Below are 27,642 nucleotides of genomic sequence, written 5' to 3' on the forward strand. Positions count from 1 at the left end.
TTAAAATTTAAAATATTCTCATCCATTTACCTACTAGGTGCACTTTCTAGGAGTTTCTCTCACAGAAAATGTTCCCCAGAGTGCATTTCATCCATACGATGAAATACTATGTATGTCTTTAAAAAGAATGAATTAGATCCTTATACATAAATATGGCAAGATATAGAAAATGTATTTAGTGGAGGAAAAAGGCATTTTGAATATGATTATGACCCTATATTGATACAAATTAAACAAAAAAATTCAGAGTATCTGTTTTAGATTAATACATATTTGCATTAGCACAGGAAAAATATGGAAGGAATTTGTATCATGATAAGGACTTTACATTTCTGAGTTATATATTTTTCCAATTTGATTTTTTGAAGTAATCTCTGGGGCATCTGGGTGGCTCAGTGGTTGAGTGTCTGCCTTTCGCTCCGGTCATGATCCCAGGGTTCTGGGATCAAGTCTGACATCAAGCTCCCTGCTCAACGGCGAGCCCGCTTCTCCCTCTGCCTGTGTCTCTGCCTCTCTCTGTGTGTCTCTCATGAATAAATAAATAAAATCTTAAATAAATAAATAAATAAATAAATAAATAAATAAATAAATAAATAGATAAATAAATAAAGTGATCTCTACACCCAGGGTGGAGCTCGAACTCACAGCCCCAAGATCAAGAGTTGGATGTTCTACCAGCTGAGCCAGCCAGGTGCCCCTCAGTTTGAGTTTTTGACAACCAAAAAAGGTCATTCTTTCATAATCAGGAAGGACATAATGAAAGATAAAATTAAATGTAGATAAAGTATTTAGAGATATAAAGATAACATTAATTAAAGGGTGACATGCATGTTTCTGGTAGGGTAGCAAACCCTGCTCATTCAGTTTGGAATCTTGCCCCAGTAGGATTCACTATGAGGACAGCTTTCCAGGAATCTGGCTCCTGTGTAAGTGAGAGCACCACTGGAAACCTCCTGCACGGGTCTATTTGCCTAGTGCCCATTACAACAGCCCCACCACCACCACAGCAGGGTGTTTGGATGCCTGTCAGGGGCAAGAGTCCTCCCTGTTTGATGCTCACCACTGAGCATAACCCTGGACAATACCTGTTCTGACAGGTGGAGACTAATACCTTATGATCAAGATCACAACAAAGGGGTGAGAAAAAATGGTGATCATGAGTGATGCCTCTTTTCAAAATGATGTGATGGCCTCCAGGGCCAGTCTTGAGCGCCCCTCACCTTCCCAAGGTTTTTGCGAACCAACAGTGAAGGCGGTGTTCGGTGCTGCAGGCCTCTTCTGCTCTGCTCATTGTGCTCTCTGTTCCTTAAACCGAAAAGCCAGGCTGTAGCCACACACATATCCAGTTTGCATTCTTGATGAACTTTTCATTGATCTATTTGGATACAGACGTGGACTTTGCAGTCAGGATGGGGTCAGATCTCGCTTTCTTACATGAGAGCCAGGTGACCTTGGACAAGCTAAGTTTTCTGAGCTTTGGCTTCCTCAAGCACAAAATGGGAACAAATGACAGTCCCTAACCTCACCATGTCCCTGGGAGGATGAAAAAATATAATACATGTGAAATAGCACAGTGCCTGTGAATAATACAAGGGGATACTTTCACTCCTAGAGGTATTTAGAGCTGAGTTTTTAATGCTTCTGCCTCACCCATTTCCAGAAACCCTATTTTGTGATTTTGTTAGTTTTTCTAATTTATTTTGATTGTTCCTTCTTCATTCTTTCAATCTTTTACTTTATCTCTTTAAGCATATTAATAATTCTAAGTCTTCAGAATTCAGTGTATATTTTACTTAAAACACATCTCGATTCATGTAATAAATTTTTATTTATTTTTTATTTTTTTTAAAGACTTTATTCATCAGAGAGAGAGAGAGAGACAGAGACACAGGCAGAGGGAGAAGCAGGCCCCATGCAGGGAGCCCGACGTGGGACTCGATTCCGGGTCTCCAGGATCACACCCTGGGCTGAAGGCGCGCTAAACCGCTGAGCGACCTGGGCTGCCCTGTAATAAATTTTTAAAGGTTGAAGAGAAATGCAGTCTTCCCAATGCAATAAAGCTGTGCTTGAAGGAGAGCTATTTTGCCTGCTTCAGTATTTAAAAATTATTTTTTAAGATTTTATTATCTATTTGATAGAGCACAAGCAAGATGAGCTGACAGCAGAAGGAAAGGGAGAAGCAGGCTCCCTGCTTGGGAGGGAGCCTAATGTGGGGCTCGATCCTAGGACCACGGGATCATGACCCATCATGACCTGAGCCAAAGGGAGCCACTTGAGCGACTGAGCTACCCAGGTGCCCCAATATTTAAATTTTAAATTAATTAAAATTACATAAAATTGAAACAATCCAAATGTCCATCAACTGGTAAATGGAGAAATACAATGTGATATATTCATATAATGGAACATTATTCAGCAATAAAAAGAAATAAAGTATGGATACATATTATAGCATGAAGGAACCTCAAAAGCACTATTTAAGTGAAAGAAACCAGATACAAAAGACTGTAAATTTTAAGACTCTATATGAAATGTTCGGAATAAAGCAGATTGCCTAACATAGGGCACAAATGGAAATTGATCGCAACTGGGCATGAGGAAATTTTTGAGGGTGATGAAAATGTCAGATAAAATTTTAAAATTCAGTTCCTCAGTTACATTAGCCACATTTTGAGTTGCTCAATAGTCAAGTGTGGCTAGTGGTTACTGTATTGGACAGGGGAGTTCTAAATTTTATAATTCACAAGCCTAATGATTACATATTGGGCTGTGTACCTTAAGAAATTCTTACCTTTATTTTTTTTTCAACCAAATAGCAATAAAACTCAAATTAAAGCTTAAATGACCACATAAAATAAAACTGATTATTAAAGCATAAGTGTCTAAAAACTTGAAAGTTTAGGGGTGCCTGGGTAGCTCAGATGGCTAAGCACCCAACTCTTCACTTCTGCTCAGGTCATGATCCCAGGGTGGTTCTCACAACAGAGTCTGCTTATCCCTCTGGCTTGGCTCCTCCCCTTGTTCTTGCTTGTTCTCTCCCTCTAAAAGAAATGAATAAGTAAAATCTAAGATATAAAAAAACCCTGAAAGTTTAAAAATATGCTTTTGGTACACTTTCATATCCCAAAGAATAATCTAAAATTCAAGTATACAATAGTCAAGACTGAATAGTACTTGTATAGGGTAGACATACAGATCAATAAAAAAGAATTGAGAATTCAGAAATAAATGTTCATATTTATGATCAATTGATTTTTAATAAGGATGCCAAGACAATTCAATGGGAATAAATAATCATTTTAACAAATGACACAAGGACAACTAGAAATTTATATGTAAAAGGATGAAGTTGAACCCTGATCTCACACCATATACAAAAATTAATTCAATATGGATCATAGAGGGGCACCTGGCTAACTCAGTTGGTAGAACATGTGACTCTTGATCCTGGGGTCAAGAACTTGAGCCCCACATTGGGTGTAGAGATTAAAATACTCAAAATAAGTCATAGACCCATAAATTAACCTAAATTACTCAGAAGGAAGCACAGGAGTAAATCTTTTTTGTTTCTGTTTCTGTTTTTTTAAAGATTTTATTTATTTATTGAGACACACACAGAAAGGCAGAGACACAGGCAGAGGGAGAAGCGAGGATGCAGGACTTGATCCTCAGACCAGGATCACTCCCTGAGCCGAAGGCAGATGCTCAGCTGCTGAGCCACCCAGGAGTAAATCTTTGTGACCTTGGGTTAAGCAATTAATTTTTAGATATGACACCAAAAAAATAAGCAAAAAAATAATTGAACTTCATTGACATTAAAAACTTTCAAATAACACCATCAAGAAAGTGAAAAAAGAACTAACAGAATGGGAGAACGTGATTTGCAAATCTCCTAGGGATTGGATATTTAGAACATATAAGGAACTCATACAATTCAATAATTAGGAAGACAAATAATCCAATTAAAGATGACCATTTTCAGGGATGCCTGGGTGGCTCAGCCATTGAGCTCAGCTGTTGAGTGTCTGCTTTCAGCTCAAGTTGTGATCCCCAGGTCCTGAGATCAAGTACTGCATTGGGCTCCTTGCATGGAGCCTGCCTGTATCTCTGCCTCTCTCTGTGTGTCTCTCATGAATAAATAAATAAAATATTTTTTAAATGACCATTTTCTGAAAGAGCTATGTGAAAAGAGCCAAAGTGCACATAAGAAGATGCTTAGCATAATCATAATCATTAGTTATCATTGCAAATAAATGAGATACCATTTCACACCCACTAGAATCGCTACAATAGAAACCATTGAAATACCAATTGTTGATGAGGATGTAAACTAACTGGAACTCTCATTGCTGGTGGGAATGTAAAATGGTGCAGCCACTTTAGAAAACAGCTTGACAGTCCTTCAAAAGTTTAGACATAGAGTTACTGTATGATCTAGTAATTGCACTCTCAGGTACTACCCAAGAGAAAGGAAAACAGATGTCCATACAAAAACTTGTAAATGAATGTTCATAGCAGCATTGTATTCATAATAGCCATAGCAGAAATAACTCAAATGTCCATCAGTCCATTTGGTCTAAAAGCCAAATCAAATGTAGTACATCCATACAGTGGAATGTTACTCAGTCATTAAAAGGAATGGAGTACAAATACATGGGGTAACATGGATGAACCTTGAAAAGATGCTAAATGCAAGAAGCCAGACACAAAAGGCCACATATTATAGAATTCCATTTATATGAAATGTCTAGAATAGGTAAATCTATAGTGGTAGAAAGGTGAGTAGTGGTTGCCAGGGACTGGGAGAAGGGAGGAATGAGAAGTAATGCTGATAAGTACAGGGTTTCTTTTTCATTCTGTCTTTTTTTTTTTTTTTTTTAAGAGGGGAATAGGAGCAGAGGAGGAGAGAGAACCTTAAGCAGGCTCCATGCCCAGTGCAGAGCCCAACACAGAATTCAATCTCACAACCCTGAGATCACAACTTGAACTGAAATCAAGAGTCAGATGCTTAACTGACTGAGCCACCCAGGAGCACTTCTTTCTCTTTTCTTTCTTTCTTTCTTTCTTTCTTTCTTTCTTTCTTTCTTTCTTTCTTTCTTTCTTTCTCTTCTTTCTTTCTTCCTTCCTTCCTTCCTTCCTTCCTTCCTTTCTTTTTCTTCTTTCTTTCTTTCTTTCTTTCTTTCTTTCTTTCTTTCTTTCTTTCTTTCTCTTTCTTTCTTTCTTTCTTTCTTTCTTTTTTCTTTCTTTCTTTCTTTCTTTCTTTCTTCTTTCTTTCTTTCTTTCTTTCTTTCTTTCTTTCTTTCTTTCTTTTTCTTTCTTTCTTTCTCCTTTTAATTTATGTATTTATTTAAGTAATCTCTACACACAATGTGGGGCTTTAATTCATGACCTCTAGATCAAGGATCACATGATCTTCTGATTGAACTAACCAGGTATCCCCAGGGTTTCTTTTAAAAGTGATGGAAATGTTCTGGAAACATATGATGGTGATAGTTGCACAATTCTCTAAATATATTAAAACCCATTGAACTGTACACTTCAAACAGGTGAATTTGATGGTATGCATATATTCCAAAAAAGCTATTAAATTATTACATATTTCATATTTAATTATGGGAATCAAAACATATTATGGAATGTAGTCAAAGCTGCATTAAAGGTAAATGCTGTCATTATAAAAAAATGACGAAAATAAACAAACTCGAATTTATCTCAGAAAAGTTATAAAAAGAACAATGAAACACTTCTAAGGAAAATAGAAAGAACAAAATTAAGATGATTCCGGAAATTTGTGAGTTACAAAGCAGAATAGCAGTAGATTTAGTAAATAAATCTCTGGGATTGATTTTTTTATAAGAAAAATACAATAAACTATTCTCTGTAAATGCAACCAAGAAAAAAGAAAAAATATGAATAAACAAAAGTAGAATTTTTTTTTTAAAGATTTTATTTATTTATTCACGATAGTCACAGAGAGAGAGAGAGAGGCAGAGACACAGGCAGAGGGAGAAGCAGGCTCCATGCAGGGAGCCCGACGTGGGATTCGATCCCGAGTCTCCAGGATCGCGCCCTGGGCCAAAGGCAGGCGCCAAACCACTGCGCCACCCAGGGATCCCCAAAAGTAGAATTGATAAAAATGTTACAAATATAGCAAGAGAGGAGACTTTTAAAATGGGAAAAGGGGTACCTGGGTGGCTCACTTGGTTAACCATCTGCCTTCAGCTCAGGTCATGATTCCAGGGTCCTGGGATTCAGCCCCATATGAGGCTCCCTGCTCAGTGGGGAGTCTGCTTCTCCCTTTCCTTCTGCTGCTCCTCCTGCTTGTGCTCTCTCTTTCTCAAATAAATTTTAAAAATCGTAAAAAATAAAATAAAATGGAAAAAATTAGAAATCTGAATATCCTATTTCAACTTCTCAAATTAAGCTGTAAGGTTAACTAACAATAATATTGCTTAATGCAATAATTCTGTTGTTTATTTGGCAAAATATTAAGACATGACTGCTGACAAAAAAAGAATAAGGGTCATAAGATCAAGCCTGAGTCAGGCTCCGAGCTTAGCACAGAGCCTATTTGAGATTCTCTCTCTCCATCTCCCTTTGTACCTCCTTCTGCTCAAGTTCTCTCTCTCTCTCTCTCTCTTAAAAAAATATAAATAAATAAATAAATAAATAAATAAAATCTTTTCAAAAAATTAAAAGGAACGTCACAGATATTACAAATTATATCCTTAACACACTTAATGAGTGCTAAGTATATTTATAACCTCAGTTTTCTAACAAAGCAAAGTGACTGTATTTTTTTTTTTTTTTAGATTTTTATTTGTTTATTCATGAGAGACACACACACAAACACACACAGAGAAACATAGACAGAGGTAGAAGCAGGCTCCATGCAGGGAGCCTGATGTGGGACTTGATCCTGGGACTCCAGGATCATGCCCTGAGCTGAAGGCAGACGCTCAACCACTGAGCCACTGAGCTACTCAGGTATCCCAGAGTGACTTTACATATACAAGGAAAAAAACAAAATGCTAAACACCAAAATGTTAGCAGTTACAGGCTGTGAACTTATGACTACTGGTCTGGTTCTACTACCTGTGTGACCTTGAGCAAGTCATTAACCTCTCTGTGCCTCAAGTTCCTCACATGTAAAATGAAAATAACAATAATGTCTTCCTGACAGATTACTGTGAGGACTAAATGAATTGATGCATGCAAAGTGCTTACAACAGTGACTGGCACGTAGTCAGGACTTAATAAATCTCAGTATTGCTGTTATTATTAGATGTTTCCTTACAAGTGGGCTTTTGGAGCTTCCATTTTGTTGACCCAGGCTATTAAGGATTAAAACAGACAATGAGAATATTTTCTGACACCAATGGACTTAAAAGCTATAAGGAATGGACAAGTGAAAATAGGTCCCATAACTCAAAGAATATTGATAATACATATTATTCATATTACATAAAACTAAGGAGATATTATACATATGTGATAAATTGAAGAAGTCTCAAAAAAAAATGTACCTTGAGATGGAACAGTGCCAAGTGAAATTCCTACTTCTCTTGCCATTAGCCAAGATTTCACGGAGGAGACAGGATCTTAGCAGCCACCGAAGAGAATTTATTAGTGGGAATTACCATCAACAGCATTAAGAAGTGTCATAGGAGCCTGTATTTCTGAAAATAGAGCTAACCCTGAGTGGAAGGTGGGGCTGTATTGGAGTGGTCAGATTGGGAGGACCCCTGCACTGTCAAGGTCCAGAGGGCCCAAAGGCCTTTCCCTGGTTGTATCCCTCTGGTATACCATTAAACCCTTCTAATATAAGGAACCTTCTGTATCACCAGTAGGATTTTCTTTGTAACTCTGGGCTCTTGGGTAAGTAGGAGGTCCCTCCAGAGACAACTTTTTTTTTTTAAGATTTTATTTATTTGTTCATGAGAGACACACACACACACACAGAGAGGCAGAGACATAGGCAGAGGGAGAAGCATACTCCTTGTAGGGAGCCCAATATGGGACTCGATCCCAGGACCCTGGGATCACGACCTGAGCTGAAGGCAGATGCCCAACCGCTGAGCCACCCAGAGAGTCCCTCCAGAGACAACTTAATCTCTCTTATTAAATACCTTTCATAAGCATATGCAGATAAGCCTTCCGTAGAGAACTCTGCTTGTTCACAGATGCAGAGACAGCTGCTGGTATACAGAATTTAGGCACTGACATCGTGGGTGAGCCCATAACCTTTCATTCCCTGTGTGTAGATATGTACAGATAGTACTCTGCCAATGACCTGTTTCTAGAATGCCCAGGATGATTCCAGACTTGGCTATGTCACAGATGCTTTCACTTACTTCCCCCTGGGCATCCAGAGGGTGAGTCCAGAACTTACATTTACTATTGCATTCTGGTGGCCCCTTCCCACTCTTCTCTCCAGGGAGAGGGGACTGGCAGTGGATTCCAAAGAGACTCTGAGGTGGCTGCCTGAGCTTGCCTGTGGTAACCAGACTGGACTGTGCCAAGGGTGTGAATGGTATAGACCCGGCCACAGGCCACCTTCAAAAAAGGAACTCACTCCTGATTCAGCCTGAGCTTCTAAGAAATGAAGACAAAGGGAAGGAGATATTTAAAACATGGTCATCAATTGAATTTAAGTATCTGATTGGAGTCATTCGAGGTATTCCTAATATACACCAAACTATTAATAGCAATGATCTCTTGATAGCAGAATTAAGAGAAATTTAAAATATTTAAAAATATATATTTCTACAATGTTTGAATTGTTTTTGACAAGAGTGTATTTGTTTCATAAACAGAAAAAAAGAAATATTAAAAGAAATATTAAAACAAATAAATAAAACACAAATTTAAAAAAGTCTGTTCTGTATAGTTAATTTGCCAGTGGGTCTCAAAAGCCTTAACAATGTACTTGCTGGGATGCCTGGGTGGCTCAGCGGTGAGTGCCTGCCTTCGGCCTAGAGCGTGATCCTGGAGTCCCAGGATTGAGTCCCACATCAGGGTCCCTGCATGGAGCCTACTTCTCCCTCTGCCTGTGCCTCTCTCTCTGTGTCTCTCATGAATAAATAAAGAAAATATTTTTTAAAAATGTGCTTACCGTTTGAAATAGTAGTTCCACTTTAGAAATCTAAGGAAAATAATCAGCAGTGTGTGAAAGATTTAGTTTTGAGAATATTCATGATGGTCCCATTCATAACAGTGAGAATGATACATAACTAATAATAGTTTGGTTGAAAATTATGGTATAATCATACTATGGGATATTAGTATTTTATTTTATTTTTTTTTTTTTTTTTTAAATTTTTTTATTTATTTATGATAGGCATGCAGTGAGAGAGAGAGGCAGAGACACAGGCAGAGGGAGAAGCAGGCTCCATGCACCGGGAGCCCGACGCGGGATTCGATCCCGGGTCTCCAGGATCGCGCCCTGGGCCAAAGGCAAGCGCTAAACCGCTGCGCCACCCAGGGATCCCGATATTAGTATTTTAAATGCTAATTACTTTAAATGCTATTATGTAAGAATTATGATGACATATTCTTAGAGTAGAGCACAAATCAGGAACTAAATGTGTGTACCTCATGGCACTATGTACATAAATCAAAAGACTGGGAGACTCTTAAGAGTCCAGATGCCCATTGACAGATGAATGGATAAAGAAGATATTGTATATATACACAATGGAATATTACTCAGCCATCAAAAAGAATGAAATCTTGCCATTTGCAACGACATGGATGGAACTAGAGGGAATTATGCTAAGCTAAATAAGTCAGTCAGAGAAAGACAAATACTATATGAGTCCACTCATATATGGAATTTAAGAAACAAGACAGATGACATAGGATAAGGGAAGGAAAAATAAAATAAGATGAAAATTGAGGAGCGGCAAACCATAAGAGACTCTTAACTATAGAAAAGAAACTGAGGGTCTCTGGAGGGAAGGTGGGTGAGGAGATGGAGTAACTGGGTGATGAACATTAAAGAGGGCATGTGATGTAATGAGCACTGGGTGTTATATGCAAATGACGAATCACTAAATTCTACCTCTGAAACTAAAAAAGTTTTTTAAAAAAGTTTCCAAATTCTGAATTTGCTTCATTTTAAGAATAAGAGGATATTGTTGTATCTTCTAATGCTCTACTTTTTAAATTAAATTAAATTAAACGAAACTAAATTTATTTATTTGAAAGAGAGAGCATGCAAGCAAGAGAGTACCAGAGTAAGATTGAGAAGTAGACTCCCCGCTGAGCAGGGAGTCCAACGTGTGGCTCCATCCCTGGACCCTGAGACCATGACCTGAGCTGGAGGCAGACACTGAACCAACAGAGCCACTCAGGTGCCCTTATTGCTGTACCCTTGTAATGAAGTAATTATTTACTAACTTGGAACTACTATTAAAATGATAAACTGTTAAAAAAAAAAAAGACTGGGAGACTCTACATGAAAATGTTAACTGTGGTTGTTTCTGAGGGGTCAGATTATGGGCTTGTTTTGATTTTCTGTCGTCTTTCGGAAATTTGCCAAGATTCTATAATAAACATGTAGTACATTGGAGTCATATTGTACAATGAGTCTTTTAAGATTTATTTTTCTAAAGATTTTATTTATTTATTCATGAGAGACACATACGGGGAAGGAGAGAGAGAGAGAGAGGCAGAGACACAGGCAGAGGGAGAAGCAGGCTCCATGAAGGGAGCCCAATGTGGGACTCCATCCCAGGTCCCCAAGATCAGGCCCTGGGCTGAAGACGGCACTAAACCGCGGAGCCACCGGGCTGCCTGAGTCTTTTAAGATTAAAAAAAAAGTTCTATTCACTGAGAGACGAGAATAACAACACTGAATCCTAGAAATTTAGGGGCACTTGTAGCCTGCAAGAACAGGTAGGTGTTCCAGACACAATGGCGAGCCATGTGCTGAGAAGCTGGGGGTGTGCTGGGCTCCTCGCCATCTCTAACCCTCACAAAGTGCTGCAAGGATTATTATCCCCATTTACGGATGAGTAAATGGGCTCGGAGAGGTGAAGAGACATATCAAGATCTCCCAGCATGTTCTCGGCTTTACTGGCATTTGGACCCAACTCTCCACAGCCAGGTTGGCCCCTAGGAAGCCCCCAGCACCCCCAGAGAGGCGCTCATGACCCTGCCCCTGGGCTGGCCTGCTGCCTCTCCTCAGTGAGGTCAGCGAGGTCACACTTGCACTCCTACATGCCTGAGTAGGGGCTCATGTTCCTCAAGATGTCCCCCACTGACTTGCCGGTGACCCTCTTCACACGGCCAGTCTCTGAACACAGGACACCTCCGATGCCATGCCGAGGTTGACACACTTCAAGCAGTGGGCACCCTCTCCTTAGGCCAGACTAGCAGAGCCCTGATGTTCAGCAGGCCTCCCCTGTCTGGCTTCTGAGTCTTGAGGAATGTGCCCAGGAGTAGATTCACATCTACTCTTTTACTCCCCAATCTCTGGAGCAAGGGGTGGGGGATGGTTCTTGGCCGCCACCAAGCTTCAACACCTCAGGTCTGAATTTCTCAATTTCTTGGGAGGTCCCTTGAACTGGAGCCTCTGAAAGACATGGACAAAGCTAGGGAGAGATGGAGCTAGAATCTTCCAAACTGGGTAGAGCCGGAAAACGGGTTGAAATGAGATTGATGAGAGAGGAGGTAGAGGCAGAACTGTTGTTAAACTTTTCTTTTGTTCCCCATTTCTGTTAGCACTCTTCTAATGTTTATGTAATTTTAAAAACTCCACCCTGAGTTCTCAAAGAGAAAAAAAAAGATATGTAGACACTTTCTCAAACCCCTCAATAGTTAACCACCACCATTTCCTCTGAGCTTTGAGATTCAGGACAGATTGGTTTAGGTCCACACTGACGGAGCCTTATTTATTCAGCTCTCTCCTCTCTGTCACTTGTTGGCAATTCATTGCATTTGCAGAACCTGGCAGGGCAGCCAGTGCATACTGAACACTCTATAAATATTTGTTGAGCAAATGAACTAACTGGTTTGCATCCTCATTCAGAACACAATCTGAGGTTTGCAAGTAGGGAGGGGCTTTTTGTATTATTTGCTATTAATAAAAGGAGAGATATTTTTAAAAATCAAAGAAACTATTTTCTATGGAATAAGAGTGTCAGGTTAGGCACAGTTTATTAATTTGTCTGACTCAAGAAGCACTATTTTTAGGTACATCCCCTAATGAAGCCAATAGCCATCCTTTAAATCACCATCAGATTGAGAGTAATTGTGTTACCTCGGGTTTGATCTAATGTGTTGATAAATTGAAGAGCACTGTGCATAAGATAAGCTGGAGACTTCCACATTCAAGAGTGATGACACTAGAGACTTGCTGGATTGACTCTGGAAATTCCATCACAAAAGCTTTATTGAGATACATACCATACAATTCACCTCTCCAACGTGCACAATTCAGTGGCTTTTTGTATATTAGCAGAGTTGTGCCACCATCACCACAATCAATTTCAGAACTTTTTTTATCATCCTGAAAAAAAACCATACCCATTCCCTCCCCATCCCCTGGACTCCATCCTAGGCAATCACTGATCTATTTTCTCTGTATGTAGAGTCCCCTTTTCTGGATATTTTATGTAAATGGAAGCATTTGTGACTTTGTGACTTTCACTAAGCAAAATGCTTTTTTTTTTTTTTTTAGATTTTATTTATTCATGAGAGACACAGAGAGAGAAACAGAGACACAGGCAGAGGGAGAAGGAGGCTCCAAGCAGGGAGTCTGATGTAAGACTCCATCCCGGAACCCCAGGATCATGCCCTGAGCCAAAGGCAGACGCTCAACCCAGGCATCCCACAAGCACAATGTTTTTAAAATTCATTCATGCTGTAGCATGTATCAGTACTTCGTTTCTTTTTATCATTAAATAAAATTCCATTGTATGGATATACCACATTTTATTTATCCATCTTCAGCTGTTGACTATTTGAGTTGTTTCCACTTTTTGACTATCATGAATAATAATGTTGCTTTGAACGTTCATTCATTGTGTGAATATATACATTTAGGAATGGAATTGCTGGGTCATTGGTCTATGTTTATCTTTTTGAGGAAATGCAAGACCATTTTCCAAATGGCTGCACCTTTTTACATTCCCATGAGTACAGTGTGAGGTTCCAATTTTTCCACATCCTTTTTTTTTTTTTTAAGATTTTATTTATTTATTCATGAAAGACACAGAGAGGCAGAGACACAGGCAGAGGGAGAAGCAGGTTCCCTGCAGGGAGCCCGATGTGGGACTCTATCCCAGAACTCCAGGATCACGCCCAGAGCTGGAGGCAGACACTCAATCGCTGAGCCACCCAGACGTCCCCAATTTCTCCACATCCTTAAGAACATTTGTTATCTGTCTTTGTGATAATAGCCTCCTAGTGAGTATCAAGTGGTATTTCATCATACTTTTGAATTTGTCTTTCCCTGATGGCTAATGATTTTGAACATCTTTTCATGTGCTTATTGACCATTGGTATATCTTCTTTGGAAAAATGTTATTTAGATTTAAAAATTGGGTTAGTTGCATTTTTATTATAGGTCATAAAAGTTCTTTATATATTCTGGATACAAGTCCCTTATCAGATATATGATTTGAAAATATTTTCTCAAAAAAAAAAAAAAAAAAAAAAAGAAAATATTTTCTCTTATATAGGTTCTCTTCTCACTTTCTTGATGGTGTCATTTGGAACACAAAAGTTTTTAATTCTTGTGAGGCCAATTTATTTTTTCCTTTGTTACTTGTGCTTTTGGCATCACATCTAAGAAGGCTTCACATCATGAAGATTTACTCTTCTATTTTCTTCTAGAGTTTTAAATTTTTAGCTCTTATATTTAGGTCTATGATCCATTTTGAGTTAATTCTTGTGTGCGGCTCTCCAGTTGTCTTGGCACCCCCTACTGAAATGACTGTTTTTTCCCCTACTGATTTGTCTTGGCATTCTTATTAAGGATCAATTGATCACAAATCTGAAGGTTTATTTATGGGCTCTAAACTCCATTTCATTGATCTGTAGGTCTATTCTTTTGCCAGTAACACACTTGATTACTGTAGATTTGCAGTAAGCTTAAAAATTGGGATATGTAAAAAAAAGGGGGGGGGATATGTAAGTCCTCCAAACTTGTTCTTTTTCAACATTGTTTTGGCTATTGTGGGTCCCTGGAAATTCCATTTTTTTAGGATCAACTCCATAAAGAAGTTGGCGGGATTTTTTTTAAAGTAGGCGCCACAGGGCAGCCCCGGTGGTACAGTGGTTTAGTGCCGCCTGCAGTCTGGGGTGTGATCCTGGAGACCCCAGATCGAGTCCCACATCAGGCTCCCTGCATGGAGCCTGCTTCTCCCTCTGCCTGTGTCTCTGCCTCTGTCTCTCTCTCTCTCTGAATAAATAAATAAAAATCTTAAAAAATAAAATAAAGTAGGTGCCACACCCAACATGGAGTCCAATTCACAACCCTGAGATCAAGACCTGAGCTGACAGCAAGAGTCTAATGTTTATCTGATTGAGCCACCCAAGTGCCCTGAGAAGTCATTAGGACTTTGAAAGGGATTTTTTAAAGTACAAACTGCAAGGACAAAGAGAATGGAAGAATGGAAGAAGAAAGTAGAGAAAGGAGGGGTAAATAACTTGGCCAAGAAATAGAAGCTGTGGCCTGATGCCTGCAGAAAGGAACCAATAATAGGACATAAGTTCAGGAAGAGACTGGATTTGGAGACACAGCATACCAAGGAATGCAGAGCTGAGATGGGGGATGAGCTGAAAGTCTATTTGCAGAGAAGTCCGATACTTCCGATTTCCCCCAAGATCCCCTCAAAGCCTGGTGACATCTCTTCCTCAAGGCAAGAGATTAGAGATTTGTTCTTTTCTAGAGCAGTGCTCTTAAATCATGGTTCATGAACTGGTTTAAATGCACAAACTTTGTTCCTGGATCTAATAAGTACAGAAAATAAGAATAGTTTAGAATTTTTATAGAAATTTGAAATTGCTTCAACATTCAAGTGAGTGCTTTTGCTGAGCAAGATGTAGACCAGTTTTGATGTGTGAACTCCTGTTAGGAGTCATGTGTGGTAGGAGATATGTACTAGCCATGTACATTTAAAACTGCATGTGGGTCCCCAACAGATCGGAAATTTAAAAACTGGTCCTTCACCACGAACAGCTTGAGAAGTATGCTCTAGATGCTGACAGATTTGGTTGTATGTATAGTTAGGAGAGGGTTGAGGTTTCCTGGTTAAAGAGCTGCATTCTCAACAATGGAATATCGAGCCTTCCTCCCAAATTTATTCGAGAAAATTGGCAGCTGGGATTATACCCTCCCCCAACACTTATCCCCAGACAGGAGTCTAGAAGATTCTTATCAGAAAAGATTTAATGGCCCAGAGAGACTTTTAAACACTGACATTTAGAAGTTCTCCCAGATAAAAAGCTGCCTGACATCCCATCTCAAGATCTCCACAGTAAAGCTCTTCAGTGGACAAGCTATACCCGTGCACCTAAAGCTTAAAATAAACTTTAAAAAGGTTTGTTTTGTTTTTTGAATAGGCTTTATACTAACATGGCTCAGAATTCAAAATATTCAAAAGGGTGCAATGAAGAGGTCTTCATCAGTTACTTCTTTGTTTCCTTTCCAGTAAACTGTTTAGTGCCTTACTCTTTATTTTATTATTATTATTATTATTATTGTTATTATTATTATTAATGCCTCACTCTTTAATATAAATAGGAAGTCTATATGAAAGACAGACACCAAATGAAAGGAATAAGAAGTGCAGAGAAAAGAGAAAAGAATATAGAGAGAAGAAAAGTTCAAAACGAGGAAAAGAATAATGTCCCTAGAGACAGAAGAGAAGGTATTATACCCATGAAAGAATATTAGCCTATTAGAAAAAGGAACATTCAGAGAACATAAAAAGAGAACTCTGAGAAATTAAAAACATGGGGATCTCTGGGTAGCTCAGCGATTTAGTACCTGCCTTTGGCCCAGGGCATGATCCTGGAGTCCCGGGATCGAGTCCCACATTGGGCTTCCTGCATAGAGCCTGCTTCTCCCTCTGCACCACCCCCACACCCCATGTGTCTCATGAATAAATGAATAAAATCTTTAAAAAGCCAAGAAATTTAAAATATAAATATTTAAAATTCAACTAGAAAAGTTAGAAAAAATAATTTATAAAATCTTCCAGAAAGTAAAACAAAGAGGCAAAGAGATGGAAAATTAGATACAGAAGCTAGGAAAATCAAAGGATCAGATCAGGAGATCCAAAAATAGAACACACACACAAAAAAAAGAAGGGGGAAGAAATAATTAAAGAGGTAATCAAAGGAAATTTTTTTCTACAGCAGAAGTTAATAAGTTTCCAGGTCAGAAGGACTGATCAAATGCACAGTATAATGAATGAGGAAAGAGTCATCCTGAGGCACAGCATTGTGAACTTCCAGAACACTGGAGATCAGAGAGAAGAATCTAAAAACTTTCAGATGTGAGACACAAAGGACAGAGGATTGAAGTGGTATTGGACATTACAGCAACCACTCTGGAAACTAGAATTCTATACTTGGGCAAAACTATCAATTGAGTGTAAAGCCATTTTCAGTTATGTTAGTAAGTAACATTTTACTTCCTTTGCTCGCTTTCTTAGGAAGTTACTGGAAGATATGCACTGTCAAACCAAGGCAGTAAATTAAGGACGCAGAAGACACAGACTCCACAGGACTGTGGGTAGAGTTGCCTTGGCCCTAACCAGGATGGACAGGAAAGGAAGGAAAGAAGAGATGGAGGAAGAATGAAGCCATGAATTACATGCAAGGAAAAAGCAGAGGCAAGAGACCAAGAGGGTCTCCTTTGGCTCCAATTCTTCCTGAGGCACATTTTTAATCCTGCACTTGGCTTTGTGAGACACTCCAATATCCTTGTAATAAATTCCTCTTGTTTCTTAATCACTTCACCCTGGATTATAGTCCCTTGCAGCCAAAGGAGTCTTCCTGATATTTTTGCTACTCAAGGAGTTAGAACCAGCAGCATCAATAGCATACGGGAGCTTCTTAGGAATGCAGAATCTCAGGGGTCTCTCAGACTTACTCAACAGAACTGCATTGTGAAGAGATTCCCTCTGTACATTAAAGTCTGAGAAGCACTGTCCTATTATATCTACCTCACAAGGTTGAGTACAGGGCATACTAAAGGTAATATGTAGAATACGTGACCACACAGTAGGTACTCTGGAAGGCATTGATTATGAAGAAGAAGGAGGAGGTCTGGGCGGAGGTGGGAAGGAGAGGAAGAGGAAGGAATAGGAACACTTGGGAATGACAATTGCAGTTCTTGGGTCCTTGGAAAATGGTGGTTCTGAACCAAATTACAAAAACAGGCCCACAGCAGAAAAGGCAATCATGTTTATACCAGGAAACAGATTTCAGCTCTATTCCAGGAACCTGTTGGGTTAGTCCATCCAGGTGTCTACGACATGGAAAACCAGTAAGAAAAGCCACCTCTTGGGTGTGGCAATTGGCTGTGAGTGAGTGACAGACACTTAGCATCTGCATGACGTTTGGCAGGAGAAATGCTGAGCTAACGCTGCTTTTCTCAGCAGGGCAAGCATCCTGCCCCAACACTCAGGAAGTAGGTCAGGAGGAAATATCCTGAGTGAGCAGTACTGAATTGCTTTTTCAGGCAGAAATCTGTGGCCCATAGGACTGGGGGTGGATGGAGAATGGGAATGACAGGACGTTGGGGGGCCACTGCGGGGGTAGGGGTAGGAAATCGCACCCTGTTCTTGGCAGGAGGAAGGTTGCCTCTCACATAGTTTTCCTGGCTCCAGTCCTTTGGCATTTGGCCACCTTCTTTGTGCTGGGGGTTCCAGTGACTTTCTAATGCTGAGCAAATCTGAATGAAGGTTGGAAAGACTTCAAGGGAAGGAGATGTGCTTGTAGAAAATCCTTGTCCTATCTCAGCTGTCAGAGTGTGTGGATAGAGGATGATTATCCCAGGTCCAAACCTCCCTAGGAATTCTTACTCATCATTGCTTTCTATTTTTTAAAAAGATTTATTTATTGATTGATTGATTCATGATAGACATAGAGAGAAAGAGAGAGAGGCAGAGACATAGGCAGAGGGAGAAGCAGGCTCCATGCAGGGAGCCTGACATGGGACTCAATCCCGGGTCTCCAGGATCATGCCCTGGGCCAAAGGCAGGCGCCAAACCGCTGAGCCATCCAGGGATCCCCTCATCATTGCTTTCTAATTGCCCATCAGGGTTTGGCACTGAACTCAGTCCTTTAAAAAAAAAAGTGTTTATTTGAGAGATCATGAGCAAGAAGGGTAGAGGGAGAAGCAGACTCCCCACTAAGCAGTGAGCCCAATGCAGGACTTGATCCCAGGACCTTGGAATCATGACCTGAACAAAGACAGACACTCAACCAACTGAGCCACCCAGGCACCTTGAACTCAGTCCTTGAGAGTCTTTACCAGGGAAGCACTTCAGCCATCAAAGAATTTACACACTAGTCTCCAGTCCTTTAAAATGTCTGTGGGAATCTTATCCTATTCAGAAATAACAAATTCCGCCATCGTCAAACGGCTGTCTCTGTGAAAGGCTGAGTGTACATACTGCCTTTGTAGCCACTTCTACAGCGACGAAAGCCTAACATTTCCCGTGAATAGCAGCAATAACATATTTACTATATGCCAGGCACTTTTCTAAGCACTTTAGGTATTTTAATTCATTTGATCCTCATAATGACCTCGCAAGGCTACATATAATATCAGTCCCTATTGTACAGATGAGAAAGCTGAGGCAGAAAGAGAGTCAATGAGGTCACATAGTAAATGGAAGAATTGGGATTCAAACCTAGGCAGTCCAGCTCCAGGGCCTCTGTTCTTTAGCCATTCATTGTACTTAAACATGGGTGCAGGTGTCTGCAGCAGCTTTTCTGCAAACTGATCTCACCTCCACCTTAAACAGGCTATCTGATTTTAGCCAGATGACTCAAGGCAATAAGGGGAGTGGCAAGAGCAGAGGTGTCAGAGGTAAAAGATCTGGATTCTACTCCTGGCACTGCCATTTGAAAAGGAAGGACACTTACACGGATTGAATGCACAACACAGGTCAGGTGCTGGGCGCTTTCCTGGTTTGATCTTCCCATCATGGAACTAAAACCCATCCCTGGGTTTTAGTTTCCTTACACGTCAGGTGGAACAGGTGATTTCAGTGATTCTGTCTAGACAATACTCACTGGAGAGTTACTAGGTGGCCAAGTGTGATGCCAGGTGCTGAAGGGCACAGACAAATGAAGTAAAGATCTTGCAAGACTCACAGTCTAATTCTCTGTTGTTTTATAAATCCTATGGAGTTGAGCGTGGCCATTATCACTCCTGTTTTTTAAAACAGGGGAAATGATATTTGAACACTCAGTTCAGTTGTGGCCAAATACAGTGTGACCGCAGGTTTCTTTCCACTCCCAATCCTCCCACTTCATCTTGACAGCACCGGGACTTAAAAGCTACAAAGTCTACTTTGAGTTCCTAACTTCCCACAGTCATATTGTATTTCCGTTCTGCCTTCCCCATCCTGACAAGTGCAGACACACACACACGTAGTGCTGGCCCCCCAAAAGATGCAGCAGGGTCAATGCTATTGAGTAGCTGAAAATCAGTCCCCTCTGGCAGCCCCCCTTTGTCATCCAGAGCCCAAAACAGAGAGTTGAGAGGGTCAGTGCACAGTCAGCAAAGCCACAGCTACCATATGCATCGTGACTCATTACCATCTGCTGACTCGGAACTGAAGCCTCTTGCTCCGTCAAGTAATTATGGTGTGCAGGAAGTCCTCAGCTAAAGATAAGGCCAGTCTGGTGGCTGAAAGGAAGGGGTCAGTGAGCGCAACCTTCTCTTAGACACACCTGCTACTGCCACAGGCTCTTCTGCAGCGGCCAGCATGATGCCCTGCCAACAGGAGGTGCCCAACGCAGCTTTGTTGGTGGATTAGCTGTTCTGAGCCACTCTGCCCAGCACAGCTGCAGGATGGGGTTGCTGGGCAGGAACATGATATGTGGGTCTAGTGCCTAAAGGAAATGATTTCAACTCCCTCTTGTTTCGCAGGGCTGAGCTATGCCCCAGAGAACTACAGCACAGAAGATGTGTTCTTTAAAGAACTCAGTATTATACAATTCACTTCTGCAATCTGTCCCAAGGACTTCCTTTTCCACCCCCTAAATTAGGATAGGGGAAGAGGCACACCATCCTCATGCTTTCTCAAAGTGGTGTAAGAGTGCAGAGAGCTTTGGAGATCGCTTAGTCTAAGCTCATCCTGATGGCATCCTCCTCAGCCTTCCCACTTCCATGCTTCTGTGCCTGCCATATCTCTTCCCTGGTGAGAGCCTCCTCTGCGGGCTAGAGTTAGGAGAGATGAAAACTTCCAGGAACCAAGGCCAGTATTGCTTATTGTAGGAGGTCATCCCCCAATATATATGTGACCTTCTTATGGTGTGGTAGGATTTCTGACTGGGCACATGACCACCTAGCTAAAGTCAGCCTTTCCCCATCTATCTTGCAGTATGTCCACAAGATCAAGTCTTAGCCAAAAAGAAGTTAGCAGGAGGGGCGCCTGGGTGGCTCAGTCAGTTAAGCATCTGATTCTTGACTTCGGCTCAGGTCATGATCTCAGTGTTGTGGGATGGAGCCCAGAGTCAGGTTCTGCACTCAGCAAGGAGTCTGCTTGAAGCTTTCTCTCTCCCTCATCTTCTGCCTCTCCCCGCTACTCTATTAAATAAATAAATAAATAAATAAATAAATAAATAAATAAATAAATAAATAGATTTATAAGAAAGGAAGTTGGCAGGAACAATTGTGCAATTAAAAGGAAGGCCCATGCCTTCCCTTTTCCCTTTTTTCCTGGTTAGACTGGACACTACAGTGAGCCATCCTCAACCATATGCATAAGAGAAATATCTTGAGAGTATATTAACAAAATAGAAGGAGCCTGGGTCCCTAACATTGAGGAGCCATCATATTATCCCTGCAGTGTTTGTTCTCTGTCACCCATGGGAGAGAAACAAACTTCATGCTGCCTAAGCCCTTATTATTATATTGGGTCTCGAAGACCTGCTGAAATTATAACCTAACTAATACAATGCCCTTTGGAGTGCAGGGGCAGTCACAACCTCCCCTTCCCTGAGATTCCTCCACTCTACTCATCCAGGAGTAGCCTAGTGAGTTCTATTTATGAGAGCTTATTATAGTGATCTATGAAAGCCTGGCTCATCTGGACGTTAGCTGAGTGGACCAGGCATAGGCATCCCATTCAAGCAGGGCCAGATTCTCTTTCCTGTAAATCTGCAAATGAGACTCACTATTGCTATCCAACCACTGATGATTACATGAATGAGGATACACAAAGAGAAGCAGAAATGAGGATGCCTGAATGGCTCAGTGGTTGAGTGTCTGCTTTTGGCTCAGGTCGTGATCCCGGGTCCCGGGATTGAATTCCACATAGGGCTCCTCGCAGGGAACCTGCTTCTCTCTCTGCCTGTGTCTCTGCCTCTCTCTCTGCATCTTTCATGAATAAATAAATAAAGTCTTAAAAAAAGAGAGAGAGAGAGAAGCAGAAATGAAAGGCCAGTCATCCCTGGAAAGGCAGAGTGAAAGAAGCTGCCTAAGGTGGTACTGGCTTCCTAATTTTTTGTTCCAGGCCTTTGTATGGCCTTCCAGATCACTCTGCCCATGGTTCCTAGGAGAGACTTCTGATATCTTATAATAAATTCTCCCTTTTGCTCTTAGACACTTTAGGCTCATTTCTGTTACCTCTAACCAAAAGTGTCTAAGGGTCTTTTGATCCTTTTTTTTTCTTTAAGATTTATTTATTCAGGAGAGAGAGAGAGAGAGAGAGAGAGAGAGGCAGAGACACAGGCAGAGGGAGAAGCAGGCTCCATGCAGGGAGCCCGATGTGGGACTCAATCCAAAGACTCCAGGATCACAACCCAAGCCAAAGGAAGAGGCTCAACCGCTGAGGCACCCAGGTGTCCCAGAGTCTTCTGATCCTTGTAAAGACTTGTGTATCCTTGCAAGCCAGAGGGCCCACACCTTGACATACTGGATCCTTTAATGATTACAATGGAAGGATCCAAGGTGAACTAAATGGATGGATAGATTGATTGTCTGGTTGGTTGGCTAGCAGGTCAATCCATGGACTTTCGAAGGGATTCTAAGCAGGCCTCATGGAATCATAGAATTAGGGATGAGAGGGGCCAAAAGCATCAAACAAAGTGTGGCCATGGAGATTTAGTGGCAGAGCCTGGCCTTGGATTCCCAGGCTCAGTCTACGCACCCCCCTCCAACCCCATCATCGGGCTGGTCTGATTTGAGGGGTGTTCTGCACACCAAGAATAACTTCCACATGCTGATGAGCAAAATCCCTATGACAGATATGTCAGACCTGTCATTTCTGTGGCTCCTAAGGAAAAATGCAAAATGCTCCTTTTCTCTTTTTTCTGGGTCATTCTTTCTAATTCTTTAAAGACTAGGCATCTTCTCTTCGGTGGAAGGAGTATCAAGTGTACCCCTACCGTGTACCCAGTACTGTGCCTGGCACTTTCCAGCTGCTATTTTGTTTAAACCCTATAGGAACCCATTTTCCAGGAGAGGAAAGTGAAGTTGAGAAGGAATAATCAACTTGCCCAGGACACACAGCTGGTAGGAATGATCCTAGGGAAAGCATCCTGGCTGGTCTGGCCTGAAACCCTGTGTCTTTTACATGATGTCAAACTTCTCCCTCAAGTCCCACTGTTTTCAGTCCTTTTGACCTTTGTTTTCCAGGATTCTCCATGGGCACCTGCTCAGCGGGGCTGTGAGCCCCAGGCCCTAGTGATAGAGGGGCTATGTGCCCAGTGCTGTGGGGCTGTGGGAGGCTGGGCAGATGGCACTCCTCTCGTGGAGTGGCCTCTCATTTCCCCTCTGGGGTCTGTCCTCCCTCACTGCTGGCCTCCATCTGTCTCCTACTTGCCTCGGGCTGTGTTTCCCTTCCCCATCCCTGGCCATTCTTTAGGGCCTGGGCACTAGCATGATCCCACCTCCCTCTTCTCCTCAACAAAGGGGGGGTCTTGGGTACTCCTGGGTGCTACCTTCTTCAGAGAATTCATCCAGCTAGCTCATTTTTTTTCCTCAGAGAAGGAAACTAAGGCTTCACACCTTCGGGCTCAGCCTGCCTGCTTTTCAAGCTGTGTTTGCCCCCAGAGCTGAGTATCTATCTCAGGTTCCCAGAGGCCTAAGGGCAGGACTATGTCTTCACACACTGGGTGGCATGCATTGTCAGCACCCTCTAGAAAAACAAAAAGCTGTCATGTAAAGATGAGAAAGCTGTTGGGTCTGGGGAGGCTGTGGAAGACCTAAGCCAGAGGTCTCAACCTCTTCCCTTTAGCACACAAGCTCACGTCCCTGACGCTGCCCACGGAGGCCATGCAGGGACACCAGGAAGATTCCACACTTTCACGGTCTCTCTGAAGAATCAAGGGGGAGGAGTTAGGTGAACGTGTACAAGTGTGTGTGCAGGGAAACCTCTGATGTTTTGTGGATTGTAGAAACTATCATCTATGGTTATCTCTCACTTCCCACAAATAAGTGATCGTCAAAGGAGAAATGCAGGTCCCACTAGGAAGTTTCATCAAATCTCAGAGACCAGAGTAATAAATGGGAACACTTTCTATTTATCCAAAGGAGCATGATTTTTTAAAAGAACAGACTCTGCCCGTACAAAGGACACACTGCTTCCCATTCTTTTCTTTGCCTGAAGAAATTCTATTTACTCCTTGGGACACCTGGGTGGCTCAGCAGTTGAGCATCTGCCTTCAGCTCAGCTCATGATCCTGCGGTCCTGGGATCAAGTCCCTGCATCGGGGTCCCTGCTTCTTTCTCTGCGCATGTCTCTGCCTCTCTCTGTGTCTCTCGTGAATAAATAAAATCTTTTTTGTTTTAAAAAAATCATTTTTTATAAAAGTTCTATTTACTCCCTAAAGCCCAATACAACTGGAAGCCTTCCTCAGCCCCATCAGCTAAATTTATCCTTTTCTTGGTTCTCCCAGAGCATCTGGTTCATTCCACTAGTATGGCATGTACTATGGGGTATTACGGAGGGCTATGTGAGAGACTATCTCCCCCATGGGCTACATGCTCCCAGGGTACAGGAAATATGCCTCATATGACATCCTGTACCCATTTCAGGGTAGAGTGACAGGCAGGAGAAGATCCTGTTGACTGGCAGGGAGGTGGTGTTGGTGTAGGAAGCATGCAGGAAGAAAGGATGGAAGAGAAAAGTGAGGAATATTCTCCGGGAGATAGGGTGTACATTACAGAGGATTTTATCTACTGTAAAGGGCCTCAGAAAGGAGGACTTTTAATGGGCTAAAGGTCAATTGGTTAGAAAAAGCTAATGAGAATTTGTTGTGGGGAGGGCAGAGGAAGTTCCTGGAAAGGTAAAGGATTGGTTCAAGGAAATGTTTTTTTTGTTTTTGTTTTTTTTAAGATTTAATTAACTTCTTTGAAACAGAGCGAGCATGGGTAGGGGAAGCGGCAGGCAGAGACAGAGGGAGAAGCAGATGCTCCACTGGGCAGAGAGCCCAAGGCAGGGCTCGATCCAAAGACCTGATCATGACCTGAACCGAAGGCAGACACTAAACCACTGGGCCACCCAGGTGCCCCTGGACATTTCTGAGGGTGGAAAACCAGGACCACACTGCTAGTCTGATTGGTTGCCTGGCCTAGACTGAAGACAAAGGTGTACAGACAGAGGCCTATAAGAGCAGACGTGGACCTCACCAGGAATGGAAGCTAGAGGAGGAAAGGGTAATAACCATGGTAATAACCTGGTCATTGGGATTAATTGTCAACATGCACAGAGTAACCAGACTGCGTACCCATACATTACTCATCTCTCTATGGTTTATCCTTCAAGATTTTTTTTTGCATTGTGCTGATTAATTGTAGATGGCACTAAGGAGAAAATGAAGGCATGTAAGCTCTGGGGCTTGAATTAGGAGGGCAAATGACCAGATCCTTGGGTGATAATAGCACAAGGTTTTCAAGAGATGGAATGCCAGGAAAATCATCTGTGTGGTGCTCTCGTCCTTACAGCAAAAAAATGATTGCTCCAGTTGCAGGGACAAGGACAAGGATGGTGTTATGGGTTTCATCAGGAAATGCACTCCCCACCCTGTCTCCAAATAGGAAGGAGGCCAAGCTGCCAAGAAAGGGATGTCTTGACTGTGAAATGGGGCTGTCAACCAACTCATAAATTCGAAGCCAGACTTCTGTGTGATATAAGGAAACTGCATAGTGATTTCCTTTCTCATCCCTTTAAGCTTTGTCCAAAATGGAACACTTTCTATACAGCAGCCCTTATGTGACCTGATTCTGGAGACAGGGGTCCCTAGTTGTGCCAGTGAAGGATTACAAATCCTTCTTTACCTTCCAGAATAATTGCTGCAGGTGTCTGGCACATGTGATGTTAAAATTGCCTGTACTTCATTAAGAATGTAATCACCCACTGCTGTTGAGCTGGGTCCCCTATCCTAATACCAGCGAGGTTGTCGTCGTGGAAACGGGTGCCTACTAAGAGGACACAGCAGAGAGACACTGGGGAAGAGCATGCAGCAGAAACACACAGCATCTCTGGCAGAAGCTTTGCAGGCTTCTTCCCTCACCATTAAAGCCCTGACCCTGGGTTGAGCAGCACTCTTGCTAATGCTTGCCTCTCTGTATCCATTTCCCAACGATTCCTCCTGCCTCCCAGCCCTGTATGCACAATAGCTGATGAAGCAAGTGTCTCAGGCCAAAGCACAGTTTACCTCCCTTACTTCCAGGGCTTGTAATTAAGGAGTGTCTGTGAAGCTCTCCAGATCCTTGGGATAAAAGGATCCGTCTGGCCCCTCTGCTTTTTCTCACGGTTCCCTGAGCTCTCCGAGGTGGTTATTGCCAGTGGAGGCTCACACAGCGGAGTGAGGCAGCTCCCACCAGGGCCCTCAGCCAGGCTCGCAGGGTGCCCTGACCCCTGGGTGCACCCCCTGCACCTCCCCGCTCAGCTACATGGCGTCAGTGTGTTTTCTGTTCTCTGCTTGTTCCCCAGGATGTTCTGATTTCCTCACCTCAGCTGGCTTTGTTTAGCCACAGAGGTTAGGCAATGACTGTGGGGCAGTTAGGCCAGGGCCCAGCTTCCTAGGAAAGGGCTGCTCCTTCACAGGTTGATCTGAAGTCACTTGTTCTGCAGAGGCCTTGGTCACTCCAAAGCCCATGCCCTCATGTCCCTGGCTGGCACCCTGGTTGCTCTTTCTCGGGACACTGCTATTCAGAGATCTCATGCACCCCCATCCACACCCGGGTCCCCTGTAGGGACAGTGTTGTGCTTGGTCCGGAGCACAGACTCTGGGGTCACCCTCCCTATGCATGAATCCTGGTCTGCCACCGTCTAGCTGTGTGACCTTGACCTTCATCCCCTAGAAAATAAGGTCCAGAATAGTTCTTCTTTATGTGATCTGTGTGAGGATCAAATGAGATAATTTGTTTTAACTGCCTTGGCTTTGATAAGTGCAAACAAAGTGGTTTCCTTTTCTGACACTGTCGACTACGGCCCTGGATTCTGATCTATAAGTCTTCCTTGGGTGGCCACAGGAATGGCTTTTCCTGCCTGACCTGGTGCCTTTCCTGCTTCAGAGTAGCTTCACCTTCTGACTGAGCCTGGGGGACAGGATATAAAGTCCGAGGAGAGGTGCCCAAGGCACAGCTGATTGACCTCTCCACACAGGATCACGGGGTGGCGGTACCAGGCTCTTACTTCACCTTCTTAAGTACTGTCTCGTTTCCCTTGGCCCAATTGAAGGGTGATTGTCTATAGAACTTGGGTACCACTCTCAAAGCCTCTCCTTTCTAGAGAGAATTATATTCTGCCACTTTCTACCAGGAGCCTCAGACCGGGGCAGGGCAGGACCTACATGAATCAGAGCCGTGGGACCTGTGGGAGAGATTACAGTCTGCGTCTCCCTCCCACTGCGAGCTTTCATCACTGCCCTTCCCAAGGGGGAGGCCCTGGGGTTTCAGACGGGGAGCTTAGATCTCAAGCTCATCCTCAGAGCAAGGGCTGTGGCCTGAAAAGAGAATGGGCCCAGACACCGGGAGCTCTTTTCTCCCTTCTGTACCTCCTTTCCCACCCCCTACACAAAAATTATCAGAAGAAAGAACAAAGCAGGCTGGAAATCACCAAAGGTCCTCTGTCCTCACAATCTCCTCTGCTTTCTCTGGCTTTTGCTTGTGAGAAGGAATCAAATGAGTGCCCTTGTATTCCTTTGCAAAGCACCAAGCAAGCTCTTGGTTCAAAATTCTCCAGAGGCAGATTTACATATTATTTGCATATATTTTCTATATTACAGGGATTGTTTCTTCAAATGTTCACACTCAGTCCTATCATGGTAAGGTAGGACCTTTTTTTTTTTTTTTTTTAAGATTTTGTTTATTTATTCATGAGAGAGAAAGGCAGAGACATAGGCAGAGGGAGAAGCATGCTCCATGCAGGGAGCCTGATGTGGGATTTGATCCCAGGACCTCGGGATCACGCCCTGGAGCCAAAGGCAGATGCT

The 27,642-nt window shown here is 42.3% G+C and overlaps 2 protein-coding genes and 1 long non-coding RNA gene across 6 annotated transcripts in view; 1 reads left to right on the forward strand and 2 right to left on the reverse strand.

Annotated features, from left to right (window-relative positions):
* Window positions 1–16,968, forward strand: part of B4GALNT3 (beta-1,4-N-acetyl-galactosaminyltransferase 3) — a 132,663-nt gene extending 115,695 nt beyond the window's left edge. The window contains exon 20 of one of the 2 annotated variants that reach the window (XM_049102409.1): window positions 1,852–2,076. In XM_049102409.1, coding sequence (XP_048958366.1) covers window positions 1,852–1,990 — 139 coding nt within the window. In that variant the 3' untranslated portion in view covers window positions 1,991–2,076. Of the gene's footprint in view, window positions 1–1,851; window positions 2,077–16,670 lie in introns of those variants that run through there. The other variant, XM_025461748.3, reaches the window with a different exon arrangement.
* Window positions 1–27,642, reverse strand: part of NINJ2 (ninjurin 2) — an 84,339-nt gene that overhangs the window by 18,428 nt on the left and 38,269 nt on the right. The gene's annotated exons all lie outside the window — the stretch shown is intronic.
* Window positions 1,810–8,784, reverse strand: LOC125753799 (uncharacterized). The gene is made up of 3 exons (XR_007406369.1): window positions 8,130–8,784; window positions 7,527–7,601; window positions 1,810–2,005 (listed from the first exon to the last, which is right to left on the reverse strand). It is a non-coding gene; the product is annotated as an uncharacterized LOC125753799 (long non-coding RNA).

This window comes from Canis lupus, chromosome 27, assembly GCF_003254725.2.
Source record: "Canis lupus dingo isolate Sandy chromosome 27, ASM325472v2, whole genome shotgun sequence".
Taxonomy (NCBI): Eukaryota; Metazoa; Chordata; class Mammalia; order Carnivora; family Canidae; genus Canis; species Canis lupus.